The 15,267-nt window shown below is 46.9% G+C and overlaps 1 protein-coding gene across 2 annotated transcripts in view; it reads right to left on the minus strand.

The window, feature by feature from the left end:
- LOC149335833 (prolyl 4-hydroxylase subunit alpha-2-like) overlaps positions 1-15,267 on the minus strand; it is a 36,362-nt gene that overhangs the window by 16,854 nt on the left and 4,241 nt on the right. For both annotated transcript variants that reach the window (XM_089552400.1, XM_089552401.1), the window contains exons 3-12: positions 14,777-14,971; positions 13,978-14,132; positions 12,733-12,927; positions 11,480-11,640; positions 11,229-11,262; positions 10,265-10,410; positions 9,174-9,347; positions 6,524-6,588; positions 1,010-1,121; positions 37-117 (exon numbers count right to left, since the gene is read on the minus strand). In XM_089552400.1, coding sequence (XP_089408526.1) covers positions 37-117; positions 1,010-1,121; positions 6,524-6,588; positions 9,174-9,347; positions 10,265-10,410; positions 11,229-11,262; positions 11,480-11,640; positions 12,733-12,927; positions 13,978-14,132; positions 14,777-14,971 — 1,318 coding nt within the window. The remainder of the gene's footprint in view (positions 1-36; positions 118-1,009; positions 1,122-6,523; positions 6,589-9,173; positions 9,348-10,264; positions 10,411-11,228; positions 11,263-11,479; positions 11,641-12,732; positions 12,928-13,977; positions 14,133-14,776; positions 14,972-15,267) is intronic.

Raw genomic sequence — 15,267 nt, forward strand, 5'->3', positions numbered from 1 at the left:
AAAGACTAAGTGATGAGCTGCTTTTACGTTGCTCACCTTTCTGTTCGGGTCCTTGTAGATATCGGCGAGGAAGTCGTGGTGCGCCACGTACTGACCACCAACTCCGTAATTGGCAAGCTGTAAGGGGCAGAAACCAAGGGGTAATGAAAACGTAAAACGGACAAAGCGAATGCCATCACAATGCATATAAAAGCGCGGAGGTCGACAGCAGGTGCGCTAATGCATAACGTGAACGGCGGCTAACACTAATTTGCTTTGCGTATGAACTAGGATATATACCCTGACGGGTAAAAGAACAAAAAAAAAAACGAGTAAACAGTAAAGCTGTTCGTGGTCACTGCCACTAAGAGCAAAACCGCAAAAAATTGCGAGGACACATTGGCAACTAAAGTTTTGAGAGACGAAAACCGAGGACAGTATGCCGTGACGACTTCCGGTGGATGAGACGTCACATCGTTCCCGTGGCTATATCGGTACCCAAATGATACATCTTTCGGGGATCTTAAGCGTTAATTACGCTTAATACACATTTTCCCATCTAATTTGACACAAATCCGACATTTTCTGGCCATTCTATGACAATTTTCGCTATGCCGTGACGATTTCCGGTGGATGTGACGTCACACCGTTCCCGTGGCTATATCGACGTCCGCGCTGTTTCGACGCAAATTTGACATTTTGCCTATAATTAGTTAACTAATTAATTTACAGTCATCAAACTTGGCTTCCAGGTTCGTTCTTCCCTCCTCTATCTGAGGCAACGATTGGTTTTCTTCTATCTTTTTTAGTTCCCGAGTTAAACGCGTGTGACACGCTTTGCTAACTGACTACAGTATGAGCCATTACAGGCTTTCGCATTAAAACAGACGGGACAGACGCAGGCGACAACACAGGGTGGTTGTTGTGTCCCGTCTCTTTTTACAAGTTTGTTCTTTGTAATGTCCCACCAACTTGGTCCAGGAAAAGATCCTGTAAGGTAAACGAGAACAAAAAGGACAGATAATCTTGCCTGGTAGTGCTCAGCCTCGCCCTTCCCGTACTTGGTGCCCAGTCCCAGCAGTGACTGCAGGAAGCGGTTCAGCCTCACTGCCACGGGCGCATCTTCGTCGCCGAGCCAGGCGCTGCAAAGCATCGACAGGCATATTAAGGAAAAGATTAAGGCATATGTGACAAAAGCTCGCTTCTTTGCGAAACATCAATCTATGATTTAGTAGTCGATTCCACGATAGATGGACTAAGCGTGTGTGAAATTTATGAAGTCACTTAAGTATAGAGTGACATACGGTCATCGGCCATCGGTGGCGTGACAAACGTTACTAAGTAACTGACAAGTGTCCCCATTGTGGTGCTGCGCCCGAAAAACACTTGCTGTGGACTTGCCCGGCTACAGCTTCCGTGAGACGACGCTTCCTAAGAAAGGTTGGCCTGCGATGGGACGTTGCAGACGACTATCGCAAGTGGACTCAAGATAATCGCTTTATCGCGAATTTTTGCCGCTTTTTAAGCGAGGCTTGTTTACACTCCTTTTTATAACTTTCTTTCCCTTTTTCATTATGCGTAATGGCAAACAGCTCGAATAAAAAAAAATTACCGACGATTACGTTACTTCCTAATACGAAATTTGAGCGCAGCAAATAAGCTGTTTCACCTTTTCGATAGATTGAGGCAAAGAAATCGAGCAACACATGTATGCGCTATCACAGAATTTTTTTTTTATTTTTCACACGTATTCCTTTAACAAAGACTCCACTAACAGTTCTTGACAGTCATGAAGGAAGCTTTGTGGTCGGAGAAATAGACTGATATTTTATTTTATTTTATTTAGTAAGGAACCCACAGCGCCGTGGCATTACAGTGGGGGGGGGGCAATGTACAACAAAGAAGCACACATGACACCTCCGCTCGCAGGCAGAGTTACAAGCATAAAACTTTCACCATGTACATCTCACTTCAAAAGAACACATCACAATCACATCACATCATTAAAGAACGAAAGAACGCATCATTTGATGTCACACTCACAACATCGCTCGGTAGTCTGTTCCATTCTCTAATGGTTTTCGGAAAGAAAGACATTTTAAACAATTCAGTTTTTGCCACCAATTCGCGGACTTTAAAAACATGGTCAACACGGTTGGATCTATAAAAAGGCTCCTGCACATACCTTTCGCGTTCAACCCGAACAGTTGAATAATAAACAGCATGAAACAGCTTCAGACGCAACTTCTTTCGGCGCGTGTCAAGCAATTCCCAGTTGAGTGCATCCTTCGTACGCGATGCACTGTAACGAGCCCCACGTGTGCCAGACACGAAATGAGAGGCAATGTTCTACACCCTCTCCAACTTATCTTTATCTCTAGCAGTAGGCGGGTCCCAGACAGTGCACGCGTAGTCCAGAACCGACCTGACATAAGTCTTGAATAAAATGTCACGACATGACAGTGGAAAAGTACTTGCATTTCGGCGAAGAAATCCCAAGTTTCTGCATGCTTTAGCAGAGATATAATCGACGTGACGGCGCCAGCTCAAATCAGGAGTAAAATAAACGCCTAGATATTTAAATTCGAATACCTGTTCTAACATTGTGTTCCTAATAACATATGAATACACATCAGGGTTTTTCTTTCTTGTAAACTTCATAAGGACAGTCTTGGACAAATTCAAATTCATATTCCATTTAACGCACCACTCTGAGATTCTGTTCAAATCTTCTTGGAACATTTCCGCATCTCGATCACTAGTGACAACACTATAAAGAACGCAGTCATCCGCAAATAACCGCATTTGAGATACTATTCCGTCACCAATGTCATTCACGTAGAGCAGGAACAGTAGTGGTCCTAACACTGAGCCCTGGGGAACACCAGACACAACCTGCACTCTTTGAGACTCGGCGCCATTCATAACCACAAACTGCTGCCGTAAACATAGGTAATCTTTTACCCATGATATCACTTGAGGGCTAATATTGTAAAAAGACATTTTTTGAATTAGTAAAGAATGCGTCACGGTATCAAAGGCCTTTTTAAAGTCCAAAAACACGCAGTCCACGCTAAGTCGCCTGTCCAGTGCCTCAGCCAAATCGTGCGCAAATTCAGTCAGCTGCGTAGTACACGATAGGCCCCTTCGAAAACCATGCTGACGAGGATTAAACAATGAATGTGCGTCCATATGTGCTGCTATACTGGTGAACAAAATATGTTCGAGTGTCTTGCACGCAACTGAAGTTAGAGATACCGGTCTATAATTTGATACAGTGTTGCGAGGGCCAGATTTGTAGATTGGCACAACACTTGCAATTTTCCAGTCATCTGGAAGTCATATATGTTCGACTTGGTACACCAATGCTTGATTCTCAAAGACGAGATCTATACAAGTGCCTCGCGAGGTTGTCACAGCCGTGGGACGCGTTACGAGCGAAAGGAACGGGATGTTCTCCCGCATAAGTGTTAGGAAATTGCTGTTTGTCTTTATGTCAACATTAAAGTCCCCCACTACTAACATCGGTGTGGATCGATGGACGGTTAATGCGAGTTGCAGGAAGTGCACGACGTCTTTCGTGAGTGCGGTAGGGGCGAAGTAGGCAGCTACTACCAGCAAGCCGTTGGGCAGCTTTGCGGCGCACAGTTCGCCAACTTCATGTGACGTGCCAAACATTTCGACTGGTATTGCAGAGAGACCTGTGCGCAAGTAGATAGCGACTCCCGCCGCTCTGTTGTGGTCTCTGCGAGCACCACAGCAGTATAGGAAATCTATGATTTCGAGAGGCTCTTCGGGATCCATCCAGGTTTCAGCAAAGCAAAGTACAGAGGAATGGCGCAGAATGTGATCGTGGTGTACGTCCTTGGCATGTGCGGAAAGGGAGCGTACGTTAAGAATGTGGTTGTGAATGATGAATCAAGTGCTGCCAGCGAATGACGCGTCCATTGGCTGTCTGCGTGTGTTACTGATGTGTGGTTAACATGTTAAGCTTCGCCTGTAAGAGTGGAACGCGACAGCGTCTTGCAACGCTGCCAGGGAGTCCACAGAACGCCATCGCCAATTCGGCTGTACGCCTTGCTGGACGGTAAATTTATTTTTTGAGGAAAGGAAATGTATCTCTCTCGCATATCTGGGTGGACACCTGCACCTCGCCGTAAGGGAAAGGGGGAAGATGGGAGTGAACGAAGACGCCGTATTAGCTAGACGCGCCTTTGTTCATTCCAAACCATTCAGCTGGCATTACGGAGTGGCTAGCGTGCTCGTATCGCACTCCGGAGACCCTGGTTCGATTCCCCAACTCGACCAATTTCGTTCTCGGTTTTATTGATTTATGCGGTCTAACTAGAAAGGTTAATTAGGCTATTTCATATTTATATTACTGCATTTCTATCCATCGTGTTCTGTACTTAACCTGTCAATTGTTGGAACTGTCTAGGATGTTCGACACAAGGTATATGAAACGAGCAACGTCGAACTGAGTGGGGGAGGGGTTCTACTAACAGCGCGGCTTCGGCCACGAGGAGTATCTGTTCTCGCTTCGGCGAGCGCGGCTTCGGCCGCTTTTTTTTTTTTTTGAGCAGCGTCCGCTCCGGCGGACGCAGTTGTTGCTGCGACGCGCGTCTTTTCTTTCCTTTTTCTCTTTCCTCTGATCTTTTAACTCTCGTCTATCTGCACGTGGCAGCGGTGGTGGCTTGGCTAGAGCCAGTAGCAGGCCCGTGCAATTTCCTCTTCATCCTTCTCTCAGTCACAACAACAACAACAACTTACTGAGTGGGGAAGTGCGTGGTGGTGGAGGGAACGCGGCTTCGTACTTATGTTTTTTTCAGCGGCGTCTCCTTCCGCGGACGCTGTTGTCGCTGCGGCGCGCGTCTTTCCTTTCTTTTCTTCTGACCTCTTCATTCTACTCTATATTAATTAGGCTAATTGATTAATTAAGCAATTAACTAAACTCAGTCCAACTTAGTTGCAGCATCACTATACGATCCCTTTGATTGGTTGCATGGTTACTAGCCAAAGTACAATTGGCCCCATTTGAAATTCGCGCACTGTGACGTCACGAGCATTTCGACCAATTGAAAAGCGTGACATTGGGGGCGGAGCTGGTTACGAGGACGACGACGACGCGAAACCCAGGAACGGACGCCAAAGAGCTGCACTCTAAAAAGTATAGAGTGACCAGCGGACGCACTTCGAAATGCGTTCCTTTTTCGAAAGCATTCGTAATACCCTCTGGTGTCCTTGAACAGTATGAAAAATATTTAAATTCAATATATGTGTTTATTTTGAAGAAATAGGCATGCGGTGATGCGTCTCAGTTAAAACCTCTAACTTGATTTGAGAAGCTTGTAGGTAAAGCATGCCATTTTTTTTGCCGTAGCATTTCAGACGGTGACGTAATCGTCCATTAAGGCCTTGGTGATGTTCAGCTCCTCCTCAAAACTTCAGAGAAGTGCAGAGAAGCTTTGGGATGACGTCATTTAGGGTAAGATTTAAAATGTCCGTTACCATCGCCCACACCGTGCCGTTTGTTATGTGATTTCGCCAGAAAACGAATTAACGTTCCTGCTTTGAAAATATACTGGCCCCATAAATGACGTCATCACCAGGCTCGTGACCTGGCATCGTGCGCTGCTGAGAAGCCTGAACGCCATAGCAGCTTTATTCGGCTGTTACGTCCCCATTTCAAACGCTAGCTGAAAAGGACTCCGCTTGGATTGCCTGCACGTTTTGCACACTTGATCCCTTTAAGCTCGTCGAATTCTAAAAGCATATCAGTTTCCCTGTCAGCGCGTTTTCACGAAAGTCGTAGTACAGCATTCTTTCTATAAGAATACTCGTGATGCTGTGATATGGCAGAGGATTTAAATAATCTGTCGATAGGCACATTTGGCTTTCAATTCTTTCTCTGCTTTTATTTTCATCTGTTCTTGCGCAGAAATTTATGGGCGGTTTAACGTCCCAAAACAACTCAGGCTATGAGGGACGCCGTAGTGAAGGGCTCCGGAAATTTTGACAGTGCACGCGGGCCTCTAGAATTTCGCCTCCATCAAAATTCGAACGACGCGGCCGGGATCGAACCCGCGTCTTTCGGGTCAGCAGCCGAGCACCATAACCACTCAGCCAATGCGGCGGACCCCTTGATCAGGGAGTGGAAACTAAAATCAATACCGCCGTGATATATCCTGTCGGCGTCTACCTGGTAAAATTGAAAGTGAGCAGCCGTTCAGCTTCAGCGTTTCCAATATACTGCTTGCGAAAAGAGAAGGTTTTTTTTAATAGGCGACGAAATGCAGTAACTGCACAGCAGACAAGCTATTTCATAGTAACTTTTGTGGCGATGGTGTTTGGACCTTGACCTTGACATTTGATTTGGGACAGTGGAGACCACGCTTAACAGAGCTTTCGCTCGTATAGCTAAGTTCAGGCCACGTTGAACACCAGCCATCCTTTTCCTACCTGTAGACTGAAAAGAAAGCCTGCGTTTCTCATGCGCAGAATAGTCTCCTATCTATAAGCTTGCCCATCAAAGGCGTTGTCTTACTTTGAGCTGGTGCGAATCAGCGACGTCTCCATGCCGTGCTCCCCGTAATGGGTGGATCGCAGGAGCTGCACAGAGGATGGCGGGGAAGCAGAGAGGTTATCGAATGGAAAACGCTGCAACGGAGCGTCAGTGGAAGCACGTATACAATGACAAATAAGCAAAATTGAAATAAAGACTACTTAGAAGGTCCATCTGAAGGTGTTCACTTTGTCAGTGTGCAAGAGGCTGTTGGAACAAAGATAAGGTATGTGTGCGGGCCTGTCGATCGGCTCCAACCGACCCACTGTCACTGCACCGTGCGAAGTAAAGTCAAAGAGTTGCGAGAAGTGAGCGTAAAAGGGCGCTCCGAAGCTGCAGAAAAGACTAAACGCGATCTACCCACAAGACTACGAGTCACAAAGAGTACATTGTGACATAGGGGTGGACCTATACCACAAGGTATGGGCTTGGCAAAACAACACAGGAATGGAAAGGACAGAAAGGAACCGACGATTGAATAATGGGAGGAAAAGCTGTACAGATCAGAGCCGAAAATTCAGCAGGAGCTGACCGGAAGGTCTAGAACGGCTGCGAGATCCAATAGGCTTCCGGAATAGGGGGACCGACCACCAATTTTAGCTCCAATTAAATATGTTTTCATCATCATCACTGCCTACGCCGAAGCGATGACGGCGACGATGACGGCTGGGCGGGAAGAGTCAGATACCTCTGTGTTCATCGTGATGTGGGAAAATTGGTTTCTGAGTAAAGGCAATGGCTCAGTAACTTTCTCACTTCTCGGTGGAAACCTCGACCGTGCCGTGAGGGAAGTGAAATTTTATTCCGCAACAAAAGGATGCTGCGAGAAGGCCAGGTAAAAAACTGTACAAACAACATCGCGAGCCCTGACCTCCTTGCACAAAGAGTAGCACAACAGCGAGCTACGAAGGCGGTGCACATATGGCACGCAACTCGTTTAATGAGATCGTGGATATGTCAATCTTTGGGTCCACAAAGATCTGATTTAAGACCACCGGTAATGAATATATTAGCATCTTTTTTCCGTAGTTTGTTCGGTGCAAATAACGGACGCTGTAAATTGTGGAATTTTTCTGTAATCCTGCTACGTGAATCAAAGCCTCATTACATTTAGTTGATGATATATTTTGCCGATGCTAGTAGCGTGTCCCACCAGGCATCGGGTCCAAGAGCACCGCCGCTGTGCCGAAGGAGGAAGGAACGTGGGCCGGAGACGGGGAGTAGGGGAAGTGAAGGAAAAACTGTATTTACATTATTTACATAGAGCGGGACTGAGAATGGCTCTCAGTGGAAGGGGAACGTCTTCGTCAACCGTAGTCGACTGGAGCTAGCAGGCGTCTCTCGGCCACACTCACGGCCGAGTTAAATATCGTTCGGTTTCCCCAGATCCCTGGCTGGGGAATAATGGTCGACGAGCACTGTCCAATCGGATGGACCGAAGGGGACGTTCTTGTTACCACCCACGGCTGGGCAAGTGCGAGCTTTTCCACTTCCTCGCAGCTGGGTCGATGAGAGGAGGAGATGCCGACTCATCCAGCCCTGCGGGAAAGGAATCTCCCGAAGTCTTCCAGCAGGTGAATGAACTTGCCTCCCCGCCGATTGCCCAGAACGCGAGTCGGGGCCACAGAATTCTTCAATTATCCGCCAGCGTGACCGGCGCCGGCACGTAGCCTCCTCTGTGGTCGCTCGGACAATACCTCCGGCCCGTCCCCGGCTTTCGCCGCTATAGTGGTCATCTCCGCTGTGGTCGCTCGGACAATACCTCCGGCATTCCTGCTACACTAATCCGCTCAAGGAATTTCGCTGGGGTTACTGCTGACAATGGCCCTTGAAATTCCTGCTACACTAATCCGCTGAGGCTCGGAGGGGCATTCCAAGCATCCCACTTCCCACCGCCGTCGCGGGGTTGTCGGCCTCGATGAATGTTCACGGTAGCTGCTTGATCGGGCCCACGTGGTCCGAAGTACAGTCACAACATTGACTCTAGTTTATATAGGCGAAATAGTTTTTAAATGTACAGGGACGTAACAGGAACGATGTTGTGCTTTTTAAAAAGGTCTGCAGGTTGGGAACGATGCGGAACTTTCCAGGCAAGCCACCAAGGCAGTGAGTGAAAGAAGGAAGAGATAAAGAAGCAGCGCAGTGTAATTTTGTTGCGAAAGCAACACTACGCCAGCCAGCTCGGCTCGTCGCGTGGTCGCACTTCAGCCGTATGCCGTGGCCCATGAACGGCCTTGAGCCGCCGTTGCCTAGCAACGCCGCAGCCACGCTCCAACAGATGGCGCCGCCGTCGACGCCGCTGCCGTCGCCGCTCGCTCCACCAGATGTGCTCCGCTGGGGTAGATGATTCTAGTCGTTATGGAGAGCGCGAAAGAGAAGCAACAGCGAAAGAACGAAGCGGGGAAGAGAAAACGCGCTCAATTGCTTTCGCAATTCAACTAGGGTTGACCAGAGCTAAACCACGGCCAATTTTTTTTCACCAGCTGGGGATCTTAAACATGCACTGACATCGCACAGCACACGGATGTGTTTTTGCGTTTCGTAACCACTATGTGAGGGGAAGGGAGTGCGATCGAGTTGTGGGACAGATCTTGCGGCATTCTCCAAGTTGCCATATTTGGGCGTCGCTCACCCGTGGCGTGGCGAACGCGAGCAGGTCGTTGATGTCCCGGTCCCTGATGATGTCGTGGAAGATGATGATGTAGGGACTCAGGCTGGCCTCCTCGATCTTCACCGGCTGCAGTCGGAAAAAGCCGTCGCGGCCGTGGAAGTACCGACACCGGAGCTGGCTGTCCATCTTGGGCGTCTGCGGGCAGCCGGTGGGAATGGTTAATCGCTGGTCACGTGGCATAACAGCAGTTAAACAAATGTTTACAATAAGGAAAAGGCTGCAGCCCCTACAAAATTTCTTTAGACAGTCTGCACACTTTTCATAGACTTCTGTCTATAAAATCTATAAATTTTCTATAGGCAAATCTTATAGAATAGTTTTTAGGCAGTAAAAAACCTTACTGACAGCCTATAGAAAATCATGGATTTATGGCTATATACTTTTAGTCGACTTTTTCTATAGACAGTCGTTAGACCATGAATAGGTTAAAGGAAATATCTACAGGAAGGCAATATAGTCTATAAGAAGTCTATTGACTATATAGACACTTTCATTAGTGTGGAATCCAACCCTCAACCGAAAATCGCCTTAATGTTTCCTCCAAATGCATATTTATGGCTCTTTTTTCCTGCAGAAACTTGCAAAGTTCAACACTTTGTAAAAAAAAAAGAGATTGTAGGTATTTAAAACTGTTTGAAAATCCGTGAAGATTCCCTTATTGCGAAACTTTGCACCCTAAAATTTTTTAGAATGGAGCAGCACTGTAGCTAACATACTTGTATATGTGACTATATATGTAAAGCATCAGTTCACATATAGCGCCCTTGAAATTTACAACTGCGATATTTTTTTCCTGTCAAGAGTAGACTTTGCAAGTAAACATGTACATACATACAGAAGAGGTCGCACGTGATGTGGCCCAAAGGTAATGTTTAGCTTAGCCGTTTCTTTTGCGAATCGGCGGTAAGCAAGAGGAAAAAGTAACTATACTCTTATGATTTGTAGTTTAAGGTTATCGTATGAGATATTGGTATCTTTACATATTTAATTCATCTAGTCATTCATTTGTTCTGTTTATGTTTGCTTGACTCGTTTTCGGAAGGTTTTCTCACCCTGAGCTGTTCTCCCCGGCACAGCCTCTTGTAGTTATGCGTTTCCTGGGCGGAAGTGAGCTTCTCGTCGAACAGCTTGGTCCGGAACTGCAGAGCCTTCTTGTTCCGCTGGCTCACGGGCACTCCGTAGGTCTGCCAGTGCTGGCCTTGTGCGATTTGAGCAGATAAAAGACAGCACCACGGTTTCTTCACTTGCTTTATCTATCCTGAGTGTACACGTGCGTTTGAATCATGCGTTCTACCTTCGGGATTGCAGTGACAAGCCGCTGATGTTAGTGCGATTGTGTATCTCAGCCTGAGGTTTAGCTACGGATCGTAGCCGCCGTTTGGATTGTTCCCCTTACAACATAAGGCGCACAAAATAAAAATTTCCTTGGTGTAGAGTACTATTTCACCAAGCCGGATAATTTCCTTCGCTGCAACATGTTTGGATAACGCACCTTTTTTTTCAAACTGAATGTGTTTTCAATTTATTATGTTTAGAACCTAACTTGCTTCAGATTGACAGTACGTCTAAAGTACTTCAAACTGGATGTGCTTTTATCTGAGGTATTTTGTTCTCTAAAGTACTAACTTGGGTCTAAGAACTGAAGTGTGAAAATTTTAACCCGGCATACTAAATCTCGTTTCTTGCATTGCACTAGAACTACTGCCGAACTGTACACAGAGAGGGGCCTTTCTTTGTCAAGCCGCAGTTATGCGGCTTTTACCCGTCACCCCCTTTTCTCCTTGAGGGCAAAATAAAGTTTGCTTTCATTTTATTTAATTTCTGGCACCGGCCCTGTTCTTTCGGCTGTTGCGAGGGATGCGCACAGCCAAGGAATTGTAGAAGCGAACTAATGAGAGGAGGATTAAAACTAAAGCATCTAGTAGTTATTATAAACCATATTAGGAAATGAGCATTGAAAGACAATCTAAAAACAAAAACAAACAGACGAACAAACCAAAACGAAAAACAGCTCACCAGCTTTTCCCATTGAGTCCAGCACGTCGTCATGCTGCAGTTACCGAGAAAAAGAGAGAGTTGTGGAACAAGGTTAGAACCTGCTCCAGGTGTAGCACGCAATGGACATCACACGACAGACCGCTTGCTTAAATGTTCTGCTAAACAACTTGCTTATGGATCAACTCCTACATAATCTGAACTTTGCTAGTGTTAACAGAAAGCAATTCGGAGCTGGCGTGCTCAGCGGCGCTTTAACATTCGGAGCGCACCTTTTTGATAAGTGCGTCTAGGTAGGGCGAGAGTTCTTCTTTGGATATGGATGGCGGCTTCTCTTGGCTCGTCTTGTCTACGGCTCGCTCCACCCACTCCACTGCTCGGTCGTAGAAGCCGTTGTGCACGGCAACTTGGCCCATGAAGTAGCAGTCCCGAGCTGCGTGGGAAGAACTGTCAGATGGATTTCCACATTTTGGCTGTTGCATTAGGCTTATTTGCCCGCTGCTTTTGAGACGAGGCAAATTCTCGTTTTATGTGCTGCAGAAAACCACACGCACTTTACAATACTTAGTCGTCATTAAGGATCATGAAGAAATTCAAGACTATATACGGATGTTGCTATTCGCGATTGAATTGTACTGTGCGCAAAGGGTCAGTAGTTTATCATGAGTGTAAAGTTAAGTTTGATGGTATGATGACAATGATTAGTCCGTGTGAACAAAGTTAGCCCTGGTGATATGGCGTGAATGATTAGTCCATAAATACGAAGGTAAGCTCGCTGATATAGCTTGAATATTTTGTCCACGTGTACAGAGTTGAGCCTGGTCTTATGACGTTAATGATTTTACCATGTGTACAAAGTTAAGCTTGGTGCTATGGAGTGAATGATCTAACCATAAGCACAAAGCTTAGCTTGGTGGTACCGCTAGGATGATTTGACAATATGTACAAAGTTCAGCTTGGGGGTATGATGTAAATGATTAGTATATCTGTATAAAGTTAATCATGGTGGAATGGCGTGAATGTTTAGTTCATGTGTACGAAGTTAAGCTCAGTAGTATATCCTGAATTAACTGCAAACAGCGCAACAGAAAGAGAGAGAAACAGAGGAAGGACAGGCGGCGAGTTTGGCCAGGCACGGCACGTAGTTTAATGCCGTTCACATGAGTAGCAATTGGATAAGAAGGATAAGAATGGAGAGAAAAACAAGAACAAGCAGGCATGTCGTGTCGGCTTGACGAAAATAAAAAAAAATATCAACATAAATAATTTTCTTTCGCTTGCAAGGCAAGAATATCAAACTGCTGTATGAATCGAGAGTATACGATGTAGCGCCTTCAATGCGAAGACCAAAGCGCTAAAAGATGACACACTAAGACACCACAAGTTAGCGCATGTCCCTTCGTTTGTCCTCAGCGTCTCATTTTGGCAGTTCAGTCTAAAATTATCTGACTGTCGGATTCAGTGCGCATTTGGGATTCGGTGGCACGGTGGCAATGAGGCGTTGCCACCACTTATGCAGGCTCACCAGTGAGCGGAACGCGACCGGGCACCGTGCTGTTTCGCGGCCCGTGCGTGGTGGTCAGGTGGCCGGCGACCAGGTCGTTCATGTCGAGCAGGTAGGTGTCCTGCAACCGCACCAGGGACGCGGCGATGCCGTTGAAGTCCTCGTCCCAGGGCAGCAACCGATTGACGCGCATCGCAGTCAGGTTCTGCAGGGGGTCTGCGCCAAGAGAAGCGGCTGCCTGAAGCAGTACCTCCGAGTGGGTGGCATTACCGATGAATTCGAAAAAAAAACTGCAATTAAACTTCGTGAACTTGACCGATGCAACCGATGCAGGTTGGTGAGTCTGAAAGTCTGGCAAACACTGGTCCATCGCGGAAGTTTCCTTCGTGATAGAGTGAAAATGGAGAGGCTGTGGAGCAGCCATGTGCGCAAGAATGTCAGGACATGCAAACCCGAGCTTCCTGCATTTACTTATAGCCCCATCTTCCGTGGCTCGCATTTCGCCACGACGGCACTGCGAAATGTCATGTCTACAGTAAGCTTGGGCTTGGGATCCTGAATAACGGGGTGCGACGTTTGCGTAGCTACGATCTGGTGCGCTACGTTTTCGTAAATTAGAACATGACCCTTTGTCAGCGCGTAAACCGAGAGGGTCTTCAGTGGCATGGATTATTTGTCCACAGGGAAACGTCTAAAAAAATACCGACGGAGACTTCGAAAAACATCTGCTGGTGAAAATTAACAGGGTATGAACTGCAACAGAACAGATCAGTGAATTGTAATCGGTTAGTTTCCGTGTACAAGGCGTGTACAAGAGTAGTCTCGGGGCAGGGTGGAGAAACATTTCCTGTATTACACAACACGGCGTAAGCGGCAGTGCTGGCGTCCGTATTAAGCTATTAGCAAGGGAAGACAAAAAATACGCGACTCTTCGCCCACGGATAAAATATGGAACAATTCTATTGTTAGCACGCTTTTGAGATTTTTTTTCGGAACATGGCCCCAAGTTTCAATGCAGGCTACAGGGGAACTTGTTCACCGTCTTTTGAACCTGAATTTTGGCGTGGCACACGGTTAATTTTCGAATAAGGTAGTTATTGCACTTAGCCGCCCTCGGTAGTTGAGTCACTTTCTCTCGGCAGGGCAGTCTCCAGCGGCAAAGCACATTTTTTTCCTTATTTCATTATAAGCAAGGTAAGCGGCTAAGAGTTCACCTCGGAGGAACTATATATGTCAAGGTGTACCGAATCCCACCGGTCTCCTCACCAGAGGCGTGCAGCTGTTGTATCTGCGCCTCGATGAACCCCAGGTCGACGATCATCCTCTTGGTGAAATGGAAGGCGTGGACGGGATGCTTCAGGTAGTCGGACACTTCGGATTGAGTCCGCAGGTCGTGGTACGGCTGCCTCGCCTCCACAAAACTGCGTGTGCACAGTGTGCTCGTCAAGCTTCCGTATACGTATTCCGAAAAGAAGGGCAACCTATATACTTCCCTCTGAAAACGCTCGCAAGCGATACCTTTTATCCCTTTTCCACATTACACCCCAGCCCCAGCCAATTCCTTTAAGTTCGTCTTCACACTGTGAATGTTCTTTGTTTTTAATGGCCGCAACGGGCCCATGAGCACAGCCAAGTACGAGGCGAACTAAATTGTCATTGCATCACAACTGCGCTAAAATTTCATCCTATTCTTTTTGCCTTTCACTGCCGTCTTGTCATATGTATAGGGAGGTAGAAAGAGGGAAGGTAGGGAGGTTAACCAGAAGACTGCTCCGGTTGGCTACCCTGCATTGGGTTAAGGGAAGATGATTACAAAGGGGAAATAGTGGGTTGATGTAAAGACCAAGGAAGTCCGTACGGCAAAGTCACAACTTCTGGCTTAGGCCCGATACCCCCAGAAACAGGAACAGCGCCTTGCATGCCTTCAGGGCTGATAACATGCTGTGTAGTAAAATGTGTGTCATGTCCTATTAATATATCCCTGCTTTCCCTTTGTTATTTCTCTTGGTTCTTTCCTGATCTGTTCTTAATCCTCTGTACACTGACCCTGCCGGATGCTGCTCACCTTAGGATGCTCGACTGCAGTGACTTGAGGCGTTCCGCGTAGGCGAGAAGCATGAGCCTCACTTCTTGCTCGTACTGCACTAAGCTGAGCAGGTTCGACACCGAGGAGTAAAAGTCCCGTTGGAGATGTCCGCTGCTGTATGGAGGCAGCACAACTAACGAAGCCACGACCACCAGTGCACACACGCCACAATACCTGCATGTCCCGGAAAGCGAGAAAGATCACAGGGGCGCCTAATTATGTTATGTATTGGCAGTGCGATAGCATTTGTAGCTGCTGATGCCTTTACCGGAAGCGACGTCACTTCCTGTCTGGTGACGTCACTTTCCTCCATCCAATGGGATTATTGTGTCAGGTGAAGTCATTTCGCTCCAGCCAATGGGTGAATTTTAGGACCGAGTTGAGAAGTTATCCGTCAGAGTATTACGCACGGAGAGGTATAAGCTTCTGTGCTCTTTTGCATTAGGAGAAGGGGTTAAGAACAGCGGCAT

Source organism: Amblyomma mixtum, chromosome 7 (assembly GCF_055824585.1).
Source record: "Amblyomma mixtum isolate Tamu chromosome 7, ASM5582458v1, whole genome shotgun sequence".
Classification (NCBI taxonomy): Eukaryota; Metazoa; Arthropoda; class Arachnida; order Ixodida; family Ixodidae; genus Amblyomma; species Amblyomma mixtum.